Here is a 22,283-nt window from a genome sequence, read left to right on the forward strand (position 1 = left end):
TGATGAAAATGGGGCTGCGTAGCCGCAGGCCATTCATAGTGCCCATGCTAACCATAGTTCACCGGCAACAGTGCCTACGACGGAAACGCAAGCATCAAAACTGGACCTTGAGTGATTGGAAAAAGGTCGTCTGGTCTGATGAATCATGTTTCCTGTCCATAGGTTGCAACAGGAAACATGATGAGTCATGTTTCCTGTTGCACCCTATGGACAGCCAGGTACGTGTGTGGACATTTACCTGGGAAATGTGATGGCGCCTGGATGCACTGTGGGATGAAAAGAAATAGAGTATGTTATAGAAAAAGCTATCTTAGGTAGAGCATACTGAAAACATATTATACAAAATATTTTATACACATTATGGTTGTAATGCATAATTGCTCTAGCAACTGCATTAGCCCATAAGTATTAGTTACAGTTTGTTACAATTTATTAACTTTCTTTCCATATTATTCATATAAATATATACATAAGCTTTGCTCAGGTTCAGTATGCAATACCTAAGATAGCTTTTTCTATAACATACTCTATTTCTATTTCTTAATTTATATCTTCATGGATTTTATGAATATGCATTTGGGTTGTTTATATATTAACAATTGACATTAACTTTGTTCTTATTAAATATGCAACTTAGAAACTCTTATAATAACATGCTACATCGGCAAAGTAGACTAAATTTGACCGAGGAGACTATTTCTGCTCTGGATAATGCTCCTAACTATGTTAATACACTGACACATACACAAATAACACACACTTCACAGAGTAATCCAGCATATAATGCTTCTGGCTCTAATATCCGAGATCCATTTCTTAAATTTCATTGTAATAACAAATTATGTCTTACTTGTCCTTATAGGCATCCAAATCATGCTACAATTAATATAAATGCACAAATATTTTGCAAAATGAATAATGCTATATATATGATCACTTGTCGCACTTGCAATGTTATATGTATTGGTCAAACCGGTAATAATTTACATTGTTCAGACATTAATACTTACAATAACAAGTCTAGTAAGAAAACAGGTAACCTTGAACATGATACTGAATTTAGACATTTCCAAAAACATACTTTTGGTAATATTTTCATTTCGATACTTAATGCAATTATTAACACAAATTAAAGATTACTACAAGAAGAAATTAGCATGTTACAATATAAAACACTATATCCATACGAACTGAATAAGAGATTTAATCAAAAATACATGACTAATAATTTAAAAGATATTTGTGTTTATAATACGTTTCAAATTGCTAAACTTCATAAATCTAAATGCAAAAGAAAATATAGTAAATCTAAAACATTTAAGAGTGACCGAGAACAGCTAGGGGATTTCATAGATTTATTTAAAATTTGGGACACCGATCCTATAAACATTGGTAAAATACATAATACACTCTTCAGCATTAAACTTGGTGCATTCAAAGCCCTAAACAGGAAAGCCAATAATTATGTCTTTGGATCTTCTCACCTTATGCACATTATACTAGACATTGTTAAATTTAGAATTAATATTTTGAATATTAACAAGAAACCAGAAAATTCTGTCCTTGTCTTATATTTTCAAAATAAAATGGTGGATAATTTGGATATACATAGAACTATTAACTTGCGTAACGACTTGCTACCTATTAATAACTTACATATTAATATCAGATTTAGATATGCTAAACCATTTGGTCTTAAAGCATGTAACTATAAAATAATACAAACCTTCACAATATTAAACATTGGACAGGATATATGTGTTTGCCACAAGCCTTCATTTCTTAGATACGTAGATCCTAACCATAACCACATTATAACCGGCGATTTAGATATAATCCCATATCCCGAGCTTGGAGATATTTTATCACTCGGTTTTAAGTTTCGACCTAATCTACCTATTAATAAATCAACTTTTAAAAAACGGTTATATCTAGATTTATTAAAATACTGCATAAGATCTGCATACAAATATAACATACTGGTTGAGGCATACCACAAGTGGCTTTTCACAATGCTAAATATCATATTTAACAAATATAATCAATTGAAATTCATACTGGATAAGCTAAATAATACAAAATTAATAAATAAGCAGCTCAAAGAAATACACAAACATTTTGTAATTACACCGTTGATAAAGCTGCTTGCAATTATGCAATTATATGTAAGTCATATTACATAGATATTATTAAAAATGAACTGCAGTCCACTAGCACATACAAATACATAGCATCTTCCCCTAATGTAATAATCAAAAAACTAATAGCATTGCATAAAAAATTAAAGTTAAAGTACAAGAACCTAAAATATTCCTTTTATATATGGTATACCTAAATTTCATAAATTTCATCATGTAGAGATAGTTATGCTAAAATTCCAGGTAAAATGTTAGAAAAGTTAATTAAAACTATATTAAATAATGTAAATAAAACTATTATAATAAACAACTTACCGATTATAAATGCAATAAAAAATAAGAATATTCAGCAAATACAAAAATTTGACTTTAACCGTTTATTCACTAGTATCAATCTCAACAATTTAAAAGATGTTCTCCAAAAACTATATTTGGAACATAAAAATGCTATAAGGTTTGCTTTAATCTACTGGGATACTCTAATAAATTTATGTATTTTTAAGAATTACGTATATGATGGAACTTCGTTATACTTACAAGTGAATGGCACCCCTATGGGAAGTCCACCTCCCACTATTCCCAACACGCTCCATTCAATGCATCCTGTGGTCTTCCGTCAAAAGGATATCAGAAGGATTTTGATGAATCTTGATGCTAAGAAAGCTCCAGGTCCCGACGGTATTTCTCCACTTGTTCTCAAAACCTGTGCTCCTGAACTTACTCCTATTCTTTGCTGCCTTTTTTCACTTTCTTATTCCAAAGGTGTTTTTCCTTCTGCTTCGAAATTTGCTCATATCCAGCCAGTTCCTAAATTTGCTCATATCCAATTATCATCCCCTTGCAATTACCTCTACTCTTTCTAAAGTAATGGAGAAATCAATTAACCGCCAACTCTTAAACTACCTAGAAACCTTCCATCTGATCAACGATCGCCAGTATGTATTCCGTCAGTGTCAATCCACTGGTGATATTCTGGCTTATGTTACACATTTATGGACTAATTCAATGGAAAGGTTCGGTGAAACACAAGTAGTTGCTCTTGACATCTCAAAGGCTTTTGATCATATTTGGCATAAAGGTCTTCTAAACAAGCTTCCATCTTATGGTTTGTCAACTGTTTTCAGTAATTGGTTATCCAGTTTTCTCTCTGATCGCTCACTGAGGGTGATGGTAGATGGCTATCTGTCTTCTAACTTCTCCACTAATTCCGGTGTCCCCCAAGGTTCAGTTCTTTCCCCCACTCTTTTCCTCTTGTATATTAATGACCTTCTTCCATTGACTGGAAATCCTATCCATAGTTTTGCTGATGATAGCACACTGCATTCCACTTTCCATTTTGAGAAACCTTTTCCTGCTCAATCAGCTTCAACTTCTCGAAAATCTGCTACCAATTCCTTAAATGCCGATCTTCAGGTAATTCTCCAGTGGGGCAAAGACAACTTAGTTGATTTCAACCCTTCTAAAACTCAGTCTTGTCTTATATCTCGCAAAAAGGATTCTTCTGCTGCTGCTATACTTATCTTTAGTGACACTACGATTTCTAGGCAAAATGATATATCTCTTTTGGTTATTACCCTGACTTCTAATCTCTCTTGGCACAAGCACATTACAAATATTGCTTCCTCTGCATCTAAAAAACTTGGTTTTCTCTTTCGCTCTCGGCGTTACTTTTCTTCCAAACAGCTGCTCACTCTGTATAAATCGCAAATCCGCCCTGCCTTGCAATATTGTTCCCACATCTGGGGTGGTGCCCCCAAAACCTCTCTCAGGCTTCTAGATTCCATTCAGAAGAGGGCAGTTAGGTTAATTAATGACTCATCTCTAACAGAGTCTCTCCACTCGCTTTCTCATAGACGTACTGTTTCTGCTGCATGCCTCTTCTACAAATATTTCCATGGGCACTGTTCTTCTGGATTGGCTTCTATAATTACCGCTCTCTCTTTCAGAACAGTCTAAACACGTGCCGCCACCAGCCAACATCTATTTACTTTCCAACTTCAAACCCACAGAACCAACTTTTCATCTTCCTCATTTATTCATTCAACTGCCGTTTTCTGGAACAACCTTCCTTCATACGTATTTCCTGAATATCACAATCTACAGAAGTTCAAGTCCAATGTCAACAAATATCTTCTTTCGTCTTCTCATCCTACAACTCAAGCACGGTACTAAGTACTATAGGTTCTAATATCTCTCGTGTTTGGGGTTCACATAAAAAAAAAAAAAAAAAGATATTGATCATTACAGAAACAGAGAACTCCTTGTCATTATTTGCCTTCCGTCTGGGTGGTTGGCCCCAGTTGAAGTCATCTAGATTGTGGGTAGACAACGATAGGTTTTATGTGTATATATATATATATATATATATATATAGATATATATATATTTTTTTTTAATATTTATATCCCTTGCGTTTCTTTAAATCCAGCTTGGTATTGTCTGCTTGAATTACCCTCTATATTATTATCTTCAATATTAGATAGTATGAATCAGAGCTGTAATACTCAATATGTTCTACGTTGATAATAATATTAGTAAAATAATAAGAGGAGTTTACCTCAATATAGTACGTAGAACACTTCCGTATGATACCCTCCCGAAATTAAAACGGAAAAACCGAAAAAATCGACAACTTACCGGTACATTAGAGTAAGTACGGAGGAAGGAAAATCGTTTTGAATATTTTTTGTTAGATTATTTTAATTGCGTTAATTTGATTTTTAACTGTTTTAAATTGATTTGAATTGTGTTAAACTGATTATTTAATTATTTATATTTTACTCCAAAGTACCGGTAAGTTGTCAATTTTTTCGGTTTTTCCGTTTTAATTTCTGGAGGATATCATACGGAAGTGTTCTACGTACTATATTGCGGTAAACTCCTCTTATTATTTTACTAATATCTTCAATATTATAAAAAATATTTTATATATATAAAAAAAAAAAAAATATATATATATATATATATATATAAAATATACATATATATTAGGTCAAGGTCCCAATAGATTTTGGTTTGTGAGTGGTGGTGAAAATTTTGGGTGGGAAGCATTACCGGTAATTAAGGCCTAACTAACTGGCTAGCTGTAGTTGTACTAACAGTTGTGTGATCGCCTATAGTTCCACGTTAACTATTAACATGGGATCAAGTTAACAAAAATATAAATGTAAAGTTTGGATAGATTAGAAATTTAAAGGAGGAGAGAAGAAATAAAGGAAATTATTAAAGATTGTCTGAGTTAGGAATATAGCTAGGAAGAAATTAGGAAGGTGACTTTCTTTCACATGGCTGTCTCTGTTACTTCCTCAGGGTCATTGAGCAGATAGACAGCATACTAAAAGAATATCTCGTGCATACCCGTTTCTGTAGTCTGCATGAGACATTCTTTTAGTATGGCTATCTATCTGCTCAAAGCCCCCAAGGAAGTAACAGAGAGACGGCCATGGAAAAGAAAGTCACCTTCCTAATTTCTCCCTAGCTATAGTCCTAACCTTTCTTGACTTAATTTTTAATAATTTCCTTTATTTTCTCTCTCCTCCTTCTTTAAATCTCTAATCTTTCCAAACTTTCCATTTATATTTTTGTTAACTTGATTCTATATGTTGTATGATTCTGTAACAGTTGTACTAACAACTGTTAGTACAACTACGGCTAGCCAGTTAGTTAGGCCTTAATTACTTCTAACACTTCCCGTCCAAAATTTTCACCACTACTCGCAAACCAAAATCTATCAGGACCTTGACCTAATATATCAATGCACATATAACATTTAATTGTTTATTCTATAATAGCATTAACGCAGCATTGTCGCAACTGAAAATTAAACAAATAGAAAACATTAGCTTAAAAGTAGTGTTCCAAAATATACATATATATATATATATATACACACTGTGCTGCCACTTTATGAGGTACACCCCTGCTGTGCACACAAATGGTTTTTCTCAGGTTAGGTTAGGTTATGTTAGGTTAGGTTAGATTATGTTAGGTTAGTATCTGATTAATAGCTTGTTTTACAATTATTACGAACTTATTGTAGGTAGAAAATGAAGCGGTTTTGATACCAGCAAATTGCGATATGAATAATTTCACTTACATGATCTGAGCAAACATTGGAATTAGAAGATTTAAAAAAGTAATCTAACTAAGGAAAAGAAGAACAGACATCATGCATAATATCATTTTGCATTATTGTAATGCCAAACAACTAAGTGTAGGCTAACAATAATTATGCGAGAGAGAGAGAGAGAGAGAGGGGGGGGCCTCCACTTGAGAAGAGACCATCATCAAGTTGTGATCTAAAGTCTCTAGTAGACCACTAACATTGATCACATACTTCCAAAAGTTATTGATGAGAAAAAGATCAAGCTTGTATGATCAAGCTAGTAGTAGTATCTTACGTAAGGCGGCTCCCAAACGCTAGTTGAACTCCGCCATGGTACACTGTGATGTTACAAAAACTCTGCAGAAAGGCCAGAAATGTGTGTAATGCTATGTTTGTGCCGTGTATGTGTTTGTTATGTTGTTTAGTTGTTTCTGGCCACTTTACTATCAGGAAGCAACAAGCACCAGGGTGCGTCTTGATACCCGTCTATGCTGCAAGGAGGCGGGCCACAACTGAGTGCGAAACGCAGCAAACCTCGAGTGTCACGTACTGAATGTCGAAATCATTCAAAATATGAGCAAATAAAATTAAATTTAACAGTAAATCAAAAAAAAAAAAAAAAATCAGAAAAAATTAAAGATAAAAATAAGTAAAAAAATAAATAAATAAAATAAAATAAAATTCAGTAAAAATAAAGATAAAAATAAGTTAATAAAATGGAAAAAAAAAGAAAATAACAAAAAAAATATCATCCTGCACCAGTGTAAGGTGGTGCCAGCAGATGACCCCGTCTCAGGCCCAGTCTGAGGGTAGCAGGAAATAGAAGTCAAGAAGACACAGTGCGTCATACACATTTGTCAACCAACTGTCCAAGTCGAAGATGGTGGTGAAGATGGTACTTGAGCTAAAAAAATGGTGGTAGTGACAATGGTGGTGGTATAACGAGATGGTCATGATAGAGATGCTGGTCTGGACTGGAGGTAGAGCAGGAATAGGAGTAGTTCCTGAAATTGGGGCACTACTGATGATTTGTCCACGTCTGGCAAAGGCTTTATGTACAAAATCTTGCAGAAGATGAAATTTTTCTTTGGAGTCCAAGAGAGAAGACTCACTGCCTGGGGAAAATGGTTGACACAGAGCAGACAGAGGCTGACGAAGATCCAAGTAATATGAACAGGTGAAAAGAACATGCTGCCAATTTCTGGGCTGCCACAGTTACAGAGGGGAGAATCAGACAGGTTAAACCTAGCAAGTTCAGCACGAAGGGAACCATGACCAGTTAAAAAAAAGAGTGTGGAGACTTGGACTGAACCATTTTAGAACATACTTTTGTAAGGCAAAGGACACAGATGGAATAAACTTTCTCGTGACCATACCTTTTGAAGAGGAAGACCACCGATCTTGCCAGTGTTGAACCAGGTGGTTCCAGCAACGAGTTTTTTTGGTTTTAGGATCGCAGTGGATATTAACAGTGAAGTCTAAAAAGTCAACTGGAATGGCATGTCTAAGGTAACAGCAAAAACCTTGATAAGCGATTTGGAGATCAAGAGGTAGGCAACCATTTAAAACCTGGAGCACAGCTGTTGGGACAGTATTACAGGTACGACTCATCATTAAGAGCATATGTCTTTGGATAGAGGAGAGTTTCTCTTAGATGGCAATTTTCTTAGTATACCAAAACCAGGTGCAAGTGCGATAGGTACAAATCAGAACAAACACCACTTTGCATAAAAGACGAAGGGTATGATGGTTAATACCCCAGTATCGGTGCGAAAGACGGACAAGCATAGATGTATACTTGGCTATTTTATCATGAAGGTGCAAGATATGTTTATGGAAGTTTAACTAATGATCTAGAATCCAAAAATTTATGTGAGTCAACCATGGAGAGAGAGAGAGAGAGAGAGAACGACCAAAAAGTTTAACAGTCAGAGGCCTGAAAATGTTAAGGTTGCCCTTAAGATAAAGAAGCTTAGTCTTGTTAGGAGAAATGGTAAGTTTATTAATAATGGACCAAGAGCAAAAGATCATTCATAATGCTACTGGCAGTACTTTCCAAAGAAGCACGAGAATTACCAAGGACAAGAAGGGTTAGATCATCAGAATATGATATTTTAGAAACATTGGGAGTTGAATGGAAAAGCTACTCATCTAGAACCAAATCCTAGATGAGTGGACCAAGCACCGAACCTTGTCATCCTCGAGAGACAGAATGACTAAGTTGCTGAGTTCCAGAAATGACTTGTACAAAATGGTGGAGAAAGTAGTTGCAGGTTAAGTTGTAGAGTTGTGAGGAGCATCGAGCAGCCTTGAGGCGAGCAAAGAAGCTGTTCCACCAAAGGGAGTCAAAGGTTCCAGAGAAATCTACGAAAATAGCCATAGCACATTTAAAAGTTTTTTTTTTTTTTTTGTTAGTTCTTGGCGCATCAGCTTCTGTGGCCATATTGCACCTCCCAAGGTTTTTGCATTTTGAACTCTGATCCAAGCCCGAGGCGGGAATTGAACCAGCGATCTTTGGGTTGCCAGGCAGGCACTTTACCCATCCGGCTAGCCCGGTCGGCATATTTAAAAGTGCAGTTGTTTACGCTGGAGAGAAGTTCAACCAAGGTCTCCTCAGTTCCACAGCCTGTACGAAAGCCAAACTGGTCAGAGGACTTTAATGAGCAGCAGTAAGTCGCTCAAGAGTTTTACCCAAGTTGGACAATAAGGCAATAGGACGATAGGACTTAGCAGAAATAGGAGTACCAAGTTTGGGAATTAATTTTAACAATTTCGTCTTCCAAACAACAGGAAAAGTTGCCTCATTCAAGTATTTATTATTTTTGTACACAAGCATTTTTGTGTACTCACTTAATAAAAAGGCCCTCGAGGTTATCAATTCCAGGACAGCTATTATTATTGATTTTGGAGATTGCCAAATCAACCTCTGCCTGGCTGAAGCAGGGAGTGGATTCAGAAGTAAGATAGGCACTGTTGAGAGATTTGTTAGTGAATAGGAAGATCACAGCAAGGGTCATCTGAGGGAAGAAGTGCATCAAGTATGGCATTGACAGTGCTAGTCCAAGTCAGAGTTTCAGCATTGTGATAAACAGACTGGTAAATTTCTGGAGGTTGAACTTTGTTTCTAGAGAGATGATGAATCAGACCTCAAGGGTCAGAGTTACCTGAGGCTAAAACAAATGTTCTCCAAGTGGATCTTTTACTGTCCTTTATGGCGTTGGCATATTGCCTTTTGAGGTTGCAATATTCAATTTTTAGCTGCTCAATGTCTGCAGTTGGCTTGGCCAGCTCGTACGGTGTCATTGGAAGGACCAGCGAGCACGAAACACACGGTGGCATAAGATGGGCAAGTCGTGACTCCACCACGGTGTTGGATGTTTAGGCAGCACTTTCCTCTTAGCAGCATGAGAGCAGGCCTTTAACAAAGCATCCTGGACATACTTGGCATAGTCAAATGCAGAGTAATTAGCAATAGTATTCATTATAGAGTGAGTGAATGAGAACTGAAGAGCATTATCAAAACGAGGCCATAATATATGTTTAAGGGAGAAGCGGCGAAGGTTCTGCAGAGGAAAAGAAGTGTCTGGAGAGGAAGACTTAATAACAAAGGTAATAGCTCTGTATTCTGGTAGGTAAATGAATAAGCTATGTGAAATCATTAGTAACTGCAAAATTCTTAGCATCTTAGTCAGCTAGATCCATGCAACTAGAAAACTGAAGCCAACTAGAGTGGAGAACATAGTTTTTAATTATATAGTATCGGTGTAAATACACCAAAGTTAACCCATAAATTTGAACTATCTCATATTGTGGTTGCCTTCACAACGAGATAGCGGTATTGCACTACTTCAAATAAATAACAGTAGTCTTCTCTACTAGAGAAGCGTTATTTATTTGAAGTAGTACAATACCACTATCTCGTTGTGAAGGCAACCACAATATGAGATACAATTAAAATGATGCCTTCTAAACTACTTATGTAGTTCAAATTTATGGGTTAACTATGGTGTATTTACACTGATACTATATAGTTAATTACCAAAACCCATAAGAATGCCTTGTGCATTTCATTTTCAAATAATTTTTAATAAATGATGTCAAAGAGTTCCGAGTGATTACTGGAGTCAGGAAAATAACAGATGAAACAGATGTTAAAATTTATTCTTTCGACCTCACTTTCGTTCAAAAAAAAAAAAAAAAAATTAAATTTTCATATGCGTAAAAGATAGAATGAACAGAATATAATATAAAATCAATACAGGAAACAGAAAATTTTGGTTTTTACATAAACAAAAAAAAAAAAAAAATTCTTACATTTTCCACAGGGCTTCATAATCCATGTGCTAGAAGGATTTTTGCGAAATTCCTCTACAAACATGTTATAATCAGCTGGTAGAATGAAAGTCACTGGAATGAAATCTGTTAAAGTATACATAAAATTATCCGATGGTGAGTTCAACACATCAAAGATTACTAACAAATACATACATGCGCATAAGTAGTCACCAAGATCCTATATAAATTGTAAAATAAATAAAATTCTACATAAAATTAAAAAAATATATATATTAAATACTATATAAAATGCAAAATAAAAATGCATAAAATTTATATGTAATTAAAATTTATTCATATTTTTTTATTCATCTTCATTCACATCTTTGCTCTATTTATTTAAAGAACATGTCCTACAATCTCCTTAAATTTAGACCACAAGAACAGATGAGAATTTATTCTAAGAATAATTCACTCTTTGACTAAAGAAAAAAAAATTTGGACACCTATCCCACAATTCCCACCCACATTTAAAATTAATTCATTAATTGTATATGTCACATGAATAAGTGCAAAGATGCCTTCATCTTTTAATTTATTCAATCCTTTAAAAGCCTTAAACACCTTGATCAGGTCATCCGTATTTCCACTGTAACAAAGAAATCAAATCTATCTTGATAAGAATACTCCTTTTGTCAAAAGGAGTATTCTTTTGACAAAAATAGTAGCTTTCAAAACAGTGGAGTTTACTGTTGCAACACATCCACAAATAACATCAGAAGGATCACGGTTCAAGGCAAGTGTTACAGTAGGAGCATAGCATTAGTAGAGGCATTTGATGCAAGAAAGCAAGCTTATGCAGCATCAGCCAAAAAAAAAAATAAATAAATAAATAAAAAATAACCACTTCCACTTCACCCCTCTGTTCATTCGAAATACCTGTCCAGCTGAGCCTTAAACTTATTTAGGCTATCAACTTCCACGACAAGGGATGGAAGTCTGTTTCGTGAGGAAATTTGGCTAAAGGCAAATTTCCTCACGTCTATACTACATCTGTCTTTCCTCAATTTGAATTTATGCCCTCTCAGGTGACTATTCTGAGCAAGAGCAAGAATCCCATCAGCATTGAGCATGCTCAAACCATTCAAGGCTTTATACACCTCTATCAGATCACCTCGCTGGTGCCTAGTCTCCAGACACTGTAATTTGCAAAACTTAAGCCTTTCTTCGTAAGAGCACCCCTTTGTTCCATTCACCAATCTTGTTACCCTTCTCTGTACTCGTTCCAGCATCTCTACATCCTTCTTGAAATGAGGCCTCCAGACCTGTATACAGTACTCTAGGTGTGGCCTGACCATTGCCTTATACAAGGGAATAATCACCTCCTTATCCCTGCTAGAAAAATTCCTATATATTATCGACAATACACCATGAGCTACACTTGCAGCCCGTCTGCACTCTCAGAAAACTTCATATCTGCCTGCACAACCACCCCCAGGTCCCTTTCATTCTCTACCACTGTCAGTGTAGTACCAGAGAGTTGATACGTTGCTCTGGGGTTGCTGTTTCCCATATGTAGTACTTTACATTTGTCAATGTAAAACTTCATTTGCCACCTCTCAGCCCATCTGCTCAACCTTTCCAGATCCTGTTGCAGTAGCATAGTGTCAGTAGTGTCCTTGACAACCCTGCCAACCTTCGTATCGTCTGCAAACTTAGACATTAGGCTTGATATATCATCATCAATATTATTTATAAATACAGAAAACAACAATGGACCCAAAACTGAACCCTGAGGGACTCCACTAATAACATTAGTCCACAATGAGCAGTGTCCATTGATTACCACTCTTTGTCTTCTCCCCCTCAACCACCCCTTTATCCATAGCAGCAATTTGCCTCCAATGCCACACTGTTCCAATTTGTGCAGCAGTCTTCCATGTGCAACAGTATCAAAAGCCTTTCTAAGATCCAAGTATATAATATCAAAGTTATTCCCTGCATTCAGTTCTTTTGTGACTGCATCATAGTATCCAATCAAATTGGTCAGGCAAGACTTCCCCTTAACAAAACCATGCTGTGTCCGAGCTATAACTGAAGTCTTGTCTAGATGATCCTGCAGTGCTTCTTTAACCAGTGCCTCCATTAATTTTCCGGGAACAGAAGTTAAACTAACAGGTCTATAATTACTTGTGTCGCCCTTTGATCCTCCTTTGTGAATTGGGGTCACATTTGCACATCACCAGTCCATGGGTATTTCCCCTGAGTCCAAGGAAGCTCTCATAATTATGGCTAAGCATTAGCATTAGTAGAGGCATTTGATGCAAGAAAGCAAGCTTATGCAGCATCAGCCAAAAAAAAAAAAAAAACCCACTTCCACTTCACCCCTCTGTTCATTCGAAATACCTGTCCAGCTGAGCCTTAAACTTATTTAGGCTATCAACTTCCACGACAAGGGATGGAAGTCTGTTTCGTGAGGAAATTTGGCTATAGGCAAATTTCCTCACGTCTATACTACATCTGTCTTTCCTCAATTTGAATTTATGCCCTCTCAGGTGACTATTCTGAGCAAGAGCAAGAATCCCATCAGCATTGAGCATGCTCAAACCATTCAAGGCTTTATACACCTCTATCAGATCACCTCGCTGGTGCCTAGTCTCCAGACACTGTAATTTGCAAAACTTAAGCCTTTCTTCGTAAGAGCACCCCTTTGTTCCATTCACCAATCTTGTTACCCTTCTCTGTACTCATTCCAGCATCTCTACATCCTTCTTGAAATGAGGCCTCCAGACCTGTATACAGTACTCTAGGTGTGGCCTGACCATTGCCTTATACAAGGGAATAATCACCTCCTTATCCCTGCTAGAAAAATTCCTATATATCATCGACAATACACCATGAGCTACTCTTGCAGCCCGTCTGCACTCTCAGAAAACTTCATATCTGCCTGCACAACCACCCCCAGGTCCCTTTCATTTTCTCCCACTGTCAGTGTAGTACCAGAGAGTTGATACGTTGCTCTGGGGTTGCTGTTTCCCATATGTAGTACTTTACATTTGTCAATGTAAAACTTCATTTGCCACCTCTCAGCCCATCTGCTCAACCTTTCCAGATCCTGTTGCAGTAGCATAGTGTCAGTAGTGTCCTTGACAACCCTGCCAACCTTCGTATCGTCTGCAAACTTAGACATTAGGCTTGATATATCATCATCAATATTATTTATAAATACAGAAAACAACAATGGACCCAAAACTGAACCCTGAGGGACTCCACTAATAACATTAGTCCACAATGAGCAGTGTCCATTGATTACCACTCTTTGTCTTCTCCCCCTCAACCACCCCTTTATCCATAGCAGCAATTTGCCTCCAATGCCACACTGCTCCAATTTGTGCAGCAGTCTTCCATGTGCAACAGTATCAAAAGCCTTTCTAAGATCCAAGTATATAATATCAAAGTTATTCCCTGCATTCAGTTCTTTTGTGACTGCATCATAGTATCCAATCAAATTGGTCAGGCAAGACTTCCCCTTAACAAAACCATGCTGTGTCCGAGCTATAACTGAAGTCTTGTCTAGATGATCCTGCAGTGCTTCTTTAACCAGTGCCTCCATTAATTTTCCGGGAACAGAAGTTAAACTAACAGGTCTATAATTACTTGTGTCGCCCTTTGATCCTCCTTTGTGAATTGGGGTCACATTTGCACATCACCAGTCCATGGGTATTTCCCCTGAGTCCAAGGAAGCTCTCATAATTATGGCTAAGCATTAGCATTAGTAGAGGCATTTGATGCAAGAAAGCAAGCTTATGCAGCATCAGCCAAAAAAAAAAAAAAAAACCCACTTCCACTTCACCCCTCTGTTCGTTTAAAATACCTGTCCAGCTGAGCCTTAAACTTATTTAGGCTATCAACCTCCACCACAAGGGATGGAAGCCTGTTCCACCAACCAACCACTCGCTGGCTAAAGGCAAATTTCCGCACGTCTATCCTACATCTGTCTTTCCTCAATTTGAATTTATGCCTTCTCAGGTGATTTTTCTGAGCTAGAGGAAGAATCCCATCAGCATTGAGCATGCTTAAACCATTCAAGGCTTTATACACCGCTATCAGATCACCTCACTGGTGCCTAGTCTCCAGACACTGTAATTTGCAAAACTTAAGCCTTTCTTCGTAAGAGCACCCCTTTGTTCCATTCACTAATCTTGTTGCCCTTCTCTGTACTCGTTCCAGCCGCTCTACATCCTTCTTGAAATGGCCTCCAGACCTGTACACAGTACTCTAGGTGTGGCCTGACCATTGCCTTATACAAGGGAATAATCACCTCCTTATCCCTGCTGGAAAAATTCCTGTATATCATTGACAATACTCCATGAGCTACTCTTGCAGCCCGTCTGCACTGCTCAGAGAACTTCATATCTGCCTGCACAACCATCCCCAAGTCCCTTTCATTCTCTACCACTGTCAGAGTAGTACCACAGAGTTGATACATTGCTCTGGGGTTGCTGTTTCCCATGTGTAGTACTTTACATTTGTCAATGTTAAACTTCATTTGCCACCTCTCAGCCCATCTGCTCAACCTTTCCAGATCCTGTTGCAGCAGCATAGTGTCAGTAGTGTCCTTGACAACCCTGCCAACCTTTGTATCATCTGCAAATTTGGACATTAAGCTTGATATACCATCATCAATATCATTTATAAATACAGAAAACAATAATGGACCCAACACTGTGCCCTGAGGGACTCCACTAATAACATTAGTCCACGATGAGCAGTGTCCATTGATTACCACTCCCTGTCTTCTCCCCGTCAACCACCCCTTTATCCATAGCAGCAATCTGCCTCCAATGTCACACTGCTCCAATTTGTGTAGCAGTCTTCCATGTGCAACAGTATCAAAAGCCTTTCTAAGATCCAAGTATATAATATCAAAGTTATTCCCTGCATCCAGTTCTTTTGTGACTGCATCATAGTATCCAATCAAGTTGGTCAGGCAAGACTTCCCCTTAACAAAACCATGCTGTGTCTGAGCTATAACTGAAGTCTTGTCTAAATGATCCTGCAGTGCTTCTTTAACCAGTGCCTCCATTAATTTTCCTGGAACAGAAGTTAAGCTCACAGGTCTATAATTACTTGTGTCAGCCTTTGATCCTCCTTTGTGAATTGGGGTCACATTTGCACATTTCCAGTCTATGGGTACCTCCCCTGAGTCCAAGGAAGCTCTCATAATTATGGCTAAGGGTTTGCTTACTTCCTTTGCTGCCTCCTTTAATATAACTGTATAGATCCCATCCACCCCGGGTGCCTTTCTTGTGTTTATCTTCAACAGTTTCTCCTCCACTTTACTCCCAGTTATTTCAAGATTCTGTAACTTACTGCTAGAGTTGAATACACCTCTGGCATTCCCCTCGCTGAATAACTCCTCATGTGTGAATGTCGATGCAAAATATTCATTTAGTTTGTTAGCTACCTGAGCAGGATCATCAACACTTGACCCATCAATATCAAGAGGACCAATCTGATTCATCCCTCTCCTTCTAGAGTTTACATAAGTAAAGAACTCTTTGCTGTTTTTCTTTGCATCCCTTGCCAAGGATTTCTCGTAATCTGCCTTCGCCTGCCTAACCTCCTTTGTAACTTGGTTGCATATCAACTTGTATCTATCATAGGCTTCTGTGTCATGTGTTAATTTGTAAGTATCCCATGCATTTTTCTTCTCTGCCATATGCCTCATTAGTTCATCTGACATCCATTTTGGCCTAAACCTTGAACAATATTTCTTAGTTGGTATGTAAAGCCTAGTAGCTTCCAAGATAAGTTCTTTGAATGCTTCCCATTTTGAATTTGCTGTTGGTAACATCATCAGTTGGTCCCACTGTATAGAATTTAAATACTGTCTCAGTCCATCGTAGTCGCCTTTACGGAAGCAATAACCCTTCCCTTTACCCCTAATGGTAGTTACCTCTTTGAGTAAATCCCACTTCAGCACACTGTGATCACTGCCACCTAGTGGTTCATTTATCTGCAGATTCTTAATGCATGAAGAATCACTGCTGATAATCAAATCAAGAGTATTGCTCCCTCTAGTTGCCTCCCGAACATGCTGATGTAGAAAACAATCATCCAATAAATCCACAAAAGCCCTGCTAGTGTGTGAGTATCCAGCCCCCAAATTCCAGTCAATATCTGGGAAATTAAAATCTCCCATTATAAGACACTCTGATTTACTGGCCCATTCTATTTCCCTGTACAGTTCCTTATTATACTCATCAGAGTCATCAGGCCTATAGCACACTCCTACTCTCAATTTTGATCTCCCAATGCTTATGTCACACCAAACTGACTCAACTGTCCAGCCTGTCGACATCACTGTCCAGCGATGTCGACTGGCTTCATTTCCTTGGTTTTTATGTGTTTCTTAACTAATAGCATAACCCCTCCCCCCTTCCTATCCTGTCTATCCTTTCTGTAGACGTTGTACTCCCCAAATTCCAGTTCTGCATCCCTTATATCTGTGTGACACCACGTCTCTGATATCCCAACAATATCTGCCTTTGATGTTTTGAGCAATACCTCAAATTCATCAAATTTATTTACTAAACTCCTAGCATTGGTGTACACGCAAGTATACCTGCACCTGTTTCTATTCTTAGCTACCCTAACACAACCCATGTGTTTACTTGTACCGCAATGGCTCCCAGCAGTCTCTGAAATACCATGCATCTTGTTTTTCAGGCTTCTGCTCATTCTAATAGAAGCAGTGCAAGAATCTCTTTCACCTCTGCCAGTGGCTACTGTCAATCTATTGGTCTTTGTCTCCCCGCCAAGCTAGCAGTTTTCCGACCCACCTAACACTGCCTCGATAAGGGTTTGCTTACTTCCTTTGCTGCCTCCTTTAATATAACTGGATAGACCCCATCCACCCCAGGTGCCTTTCTTGTATTTATCTTCAACAATTTCTCCTCCACTTACTCTCAGTTATTACAAGATTCTCCAGCTTACTGCCAGAGTTGAATACACCTCTGGCATTCCCCTCGCTGAATAACTGGAACTGATAGCATAGAATAACATAGGAAGTGATATCTCTTATTGTAGGACAATCAAACTTTACCATCAAAGATAGTAGAGACTGTTAAATTTATACATGTTCAAGTAACTGATGACTGTGAAGCTATGGTGTTATTTAATGTTGTGTCCCTCTTCACATGCATTCCCAATGAGCATGGTGTTAAGTGTATATGTATGACATTGGAGAGGGATGCCACCTTAAGGAAAAGACTTTCTTGAGTATGGAAGATATTTGTAGCAGTGTTGGATTATGCCTTCCAGTATTAACAGGTTATATCAAGGAAGTATATATAAGCAGGTTCGTGGCATGGCTCTGAGCTCTCCAATGTGCTATTGTTGCCAACATAGCCACGAAAGAGCTGATGTCTAGAATTTTTAATGGGCCCATTCTGCTTGCCCCCTCCCCATGTGTGCATGGAAATGCTAACTGACAAACATATCGTCACCTACTAGTTGACGATACGTTTGTCATTATACGGAAAGGGAGAACAGAGGAGAGGATAATGTTCTCAACTTCCTCAATGGCTTCTCTTTCATTCAGTTTATCTCAGAGATGGAAATAGAGGTACCCTCCATTTCCTTGATGTGTTGGTTTGTATGGATGGCTCCAGAGTAAAAACAAGTGTATAGGAAACATATGTGGCAGGGACAATATATGCATTACGGCATGACACAAGTAAAAAAAAAAAATCGACGTTGGCTCCATGGAGCCGAAGGTGGTTCCGTGAATAGCGTCATGTGAAATGAAAAAATACAATTTAAGCTTAATAAAATCAGTTTTATTTAATTCGGTATTTTCATTTACAATCAACAATAAAGGTTTGTGGTAACTAAAGTAGGATACATAGTTGAAACAATTCAAACTATTAACATTACGATTGAAGACCAAGTCGATACATGATTGACCACATCTAGTAGATTTTGTAGGATCTGATGTGAGTTTAAGATCGAATGTTAATTCCATGAAGTCAAAGAATGGAGTATTTTCAGGTTTATTAATGTCAATGTTGAAATCACCTAAACTAAAATGATTGGGATCTTTTGAAAGATGAATTTCCTTACAACTTTAGGTATGTCTCCAAACTTTGGCATATAAATCAATTGATTGGATATTAAGAAAACTTTAATCTGCTCCAATGTTGAATTAGGTGAGATGTAAAATGTTACAAGCAAAGTCTATTGTCCATTTATAATAACTTTAGCTGCACACCTGTCGCCACAATTATCTGTACCAGTCATTTGCCGTAGTGAGTCTGCACCCACGATAATGAGAATATGTGGTGTACATATTGTCGATTCGACTTTATTGTATATCGTAACACCACCAGATCGCACAGAAGGTTTTTTGAATTGTGTGATACGTTTGTATCCTTGAGCATAAACATTTTCATCGTTTTCAAGCCATGTTTCATTTAATGCCAAGATATTATATTCGATGAGAATTGGATCGGTCATAATGTCTTCGCTATGAAGTTTCAAGCTCTGTGTATTCAACAACACCATTCTGAAACTCTATGAAGCAACCTGATTGCAAAATTGTAATGCGGTTGTAGAGAGTGTTTCCAAATGATGGTCATTTAAATGTTTCAATTCAGTTCGAAGATCTTGCATCTTAGGTGCGTTACAACCGCGATCGTGGTAGAATGTAAAGTCATCTTTCTGATTTCTGATGTACAGGCCAGCGATGCTTCTAACTCTAGACAATGCAACATATACCAGTTGCTGTTCGAGACTCTTATCGTAATCAAATACAATTTCTTTGAAAGTTCCACCCTGAGATTTATGAACTGTCATGGCACAAGCTTCAACAAAAGGAAATTGGATTCTTTTGCATTTAAGCATTTTGCTTTTGAAATATACTGTGGCAGAATGTCTCGTAATCGGAGTCCAGCCAGATTTTAATATGCCACGATGCGACAATATGTGCGGGCGAGACTTGAGACGACTCTTAGTTCCAACATTCTTGCTTTTGAAATGTAACCACAATCTTTTGATTTGTTTCTTCCATCTCAACATGCTGTAAAGTTCCGATTGTTCCATTGACCAAACCATCTTCAACATCGATGTTTGTAATGATCATGTAAGGTTTTCCAATCGATAGATGCAATACGAATGGCAAACCACTGGTCTCTGGTAAGCTCATTTGATAGAGTTTTGTTTGCATACTAGTCAACTGTTCCTGACTCTTGTAACCAGTGAAGTGATCGTTGGCTGTACAATCGATGGCGGTGTTTCCTTCCAATGCTTGAGAGTTATATTGAACAACATCATTGTTACAATGAAACAAACGAACAGCATTTGGTAATTGTTCCATGACAAAGTCTTGTGTTCTAAATCGACTTTCGATTAACTTCTTTTCTTCAATGTCTAACATTTCGTCGTTTCCAATTTTAGTTAATATACTGGAGAATACAATATCACTCTGTCTTATCACTTGAACCAGTGAAAAGAAACTGAGAGACTGCCAAAAAATTGCACCACCGACAGAATTCTTATGAGGCTTGAATATTTGCCTTGTATTCACAACAACTAACGCAAATCTCTGCAAAATATATCTAAACCACCAAACTCTCGATCAAATTCTCTGGTGATCTCTTGCAGTCTGCCTTTGATTGTATGCAAAATGTCAGCTCCGATCATACTAACTTCATAGATGAATACTGCGTGAACGTTTTGAAACACGTTACGATTGAGGTGCAAAGTTTCTCGAGCAAGACCACCATGTATTCGCGGCATACCAACTTTGAATGCTGAATGAACTGTAGTACCATTCCCTGGCGACGCATAGCCGACAAATGTGTTGTTAAGCGAGTTGTGTGCCTGATTTAAGTGATTGTAAGTTTCCATCATAATTTAAAGTAAATGTCTTGCCACAGCCTGCTGGACCAGCAAAGAATATTTGAAGCGGTGTTGTGTTAGCTCGATCTGTTATTCGATGTATAACTTCAAGAATCAACTCGCGTTGTTCCCTATTCATCATTTGAACCAACTTGCAGTAATCGTTGCTGGTCATGACATTATCTCGCCGACATACCACAGTGGATAGCGAGTTTGCCAAAATAATTTCAATATCATCACTGTTCTCTTGAAGTCTGTTACTAGCATCCTCTGCAATTCGACTTTGAACATATTCCTTGCATTTCGCTCGTGCATCCTCTCTATCATCCATTTCGATAAAGAGGATATCGTCCATTTCGATACTCTAATGTTTTGTCAATATTGATGTCCGACTCGTACCTTTTGAAGCAATTCATAAAGTACTCTTCTCATTTTCATCATATATCTAAAGAAACTTGTTTGAATCTAAGGTATCAACCATTTCATTTTCAAAAGGCCAGTAAAATAAAACCATCTCACATTTATACTCTGCCAATTCAGACATTTCATAATGGCGATACCTTCTGACTTGCATCTGTTTTCTAAGTTTACATTGTCCCTTCACAACATTGTATTCTGAAAATCAGCTAAGCAAAGCTGACAGAGTTCTCCATCGTCTTTTGGTCTTTTCTCATATTTCTGTATATTTTCATTCCATATGTCGGTAGAATAATCATTGATATTTTCTTCAGTCATTCACTTCTTGCTTTTCTTACTTTTCTGATACTCGTGACCAAGTAATTGGAATGTACACAACTTCTCTATTAGCCTCAGACATTGGCTGGCAAAACAAATGCCAAATGCAAGCTCATTTCAACACTGTTCAACATTTTAATGCTAACGTGTTTTAACAAGTCGGTGTAGTCTTGATGTGGATACTCTTCTTGCAATTTGATCAACTCTTGATGCAAATGGCTTATGCCTCTGTTGGTTCAGTTAACATATTCTACAACATGTGATGCACATGAATGTTCTGAGTATGAACTGTAAATCCATGTTTGAATTTAATATACCAGCTATCCAAGGATTGAAGGTATTCGTCCAAGGTTTTGTCACATTTCTTTTCATTAGAACGGTAGGTCTCGTCAATCCTGATCGAATAACATCCAAGTAAGTTAACATCCAACTTGTGCTCTTCTAGAAACTGCTTGAGTGTATTGTAATGTTTCTCTTCAGGCTCTTTCTTATATTGTTGAAACCACTGTTTGAAACTTGAACATCGATTGTCTTGTGTGTTCATCGATATTAAAACTCTAGTTTGATCCATAGGCTAATACAGAATATTGAATCTGCATCGATCATCATTCTTCTTGAAACAAGTAAATGTATGCTTGTGCACTTGATTTGAGTAAGACGTTGGAAGATCCAAAGCGCTGATGCTGCACAATTCATCTATTATTCTACAGTCTTTGGCATATCTTCTGAAACCAATTCTTTAGGATCATTTTGTAGCCACAGCAAAATGTGAGCATGCCGACTAGCATGATGCTGGAATCCTATACGCTTGAAGAAATCAATTACTTTGAATTTCCCAAAAGGATTGTTCCTTTTCGATTCCAGTATATGCATTATAACGTCAACTAGCTTATTGAGCGTTATGGATGCTCATTGACTAGCTTCGCACACTGCAATGCTGTCAATTTTTTCAGTAGATCGTCAACTTCTGCACCTTCATTACTGTTTAGTCTGGGAAATGTTTTCAAGGGATGTGGCTAGCAAACCTCTATTGCACTCAATGTCAGAAACATGGTCGGTTTATCAAGTTGTCTGATCATAGCAAAGACATCTTTTTTGCGTTGAGTCCAGTAGTGTACAGAATTTGA

General features: G+C 37.5%; 1 protein-coding gene across 2 annotated transcripts in view; it reads right to left on the bottom strand.

Annotated features, from left to right (window-relative positions):
• TTLL1B (Tubulin tyrosine ligase-like 1B) overlaps positions 1–22,283 on the bottom strand; it is a 262,941-nt gene that overhangs the window by 169,514 nt on the left and 71,144 nt on the right. For both annotated transcript variants that reach the window (XM_090384144.1, XM_090384143.1), the window contains exon 5: positions 10,558–10,662. In XM_090384144.1, coding sequence (XP_090240270.1) covers positions 10,558–10,662 — 105 coding nt within the window. The remainder of the gene's footprint in view (positions 1–10,557; positions 10,663–22,283) is intronic.

Source organism: Mastigoproctus giganteus, chromosome 10 (genome assembly GCF_048544385.1).
Source record: "Mastigoproctus giganteus isolate SK-2022 chromosome 10, ASM4854438v1, whole genome shotgun sequence".
NCBI classification, from domain to species: domain Eukaryota; kingdom Metazoa; phylum Arthropoda; class Arachnida; order Uropygi; family Thelyphonidae; genus Mastigoproctus; species Mastigoproctus giganteus.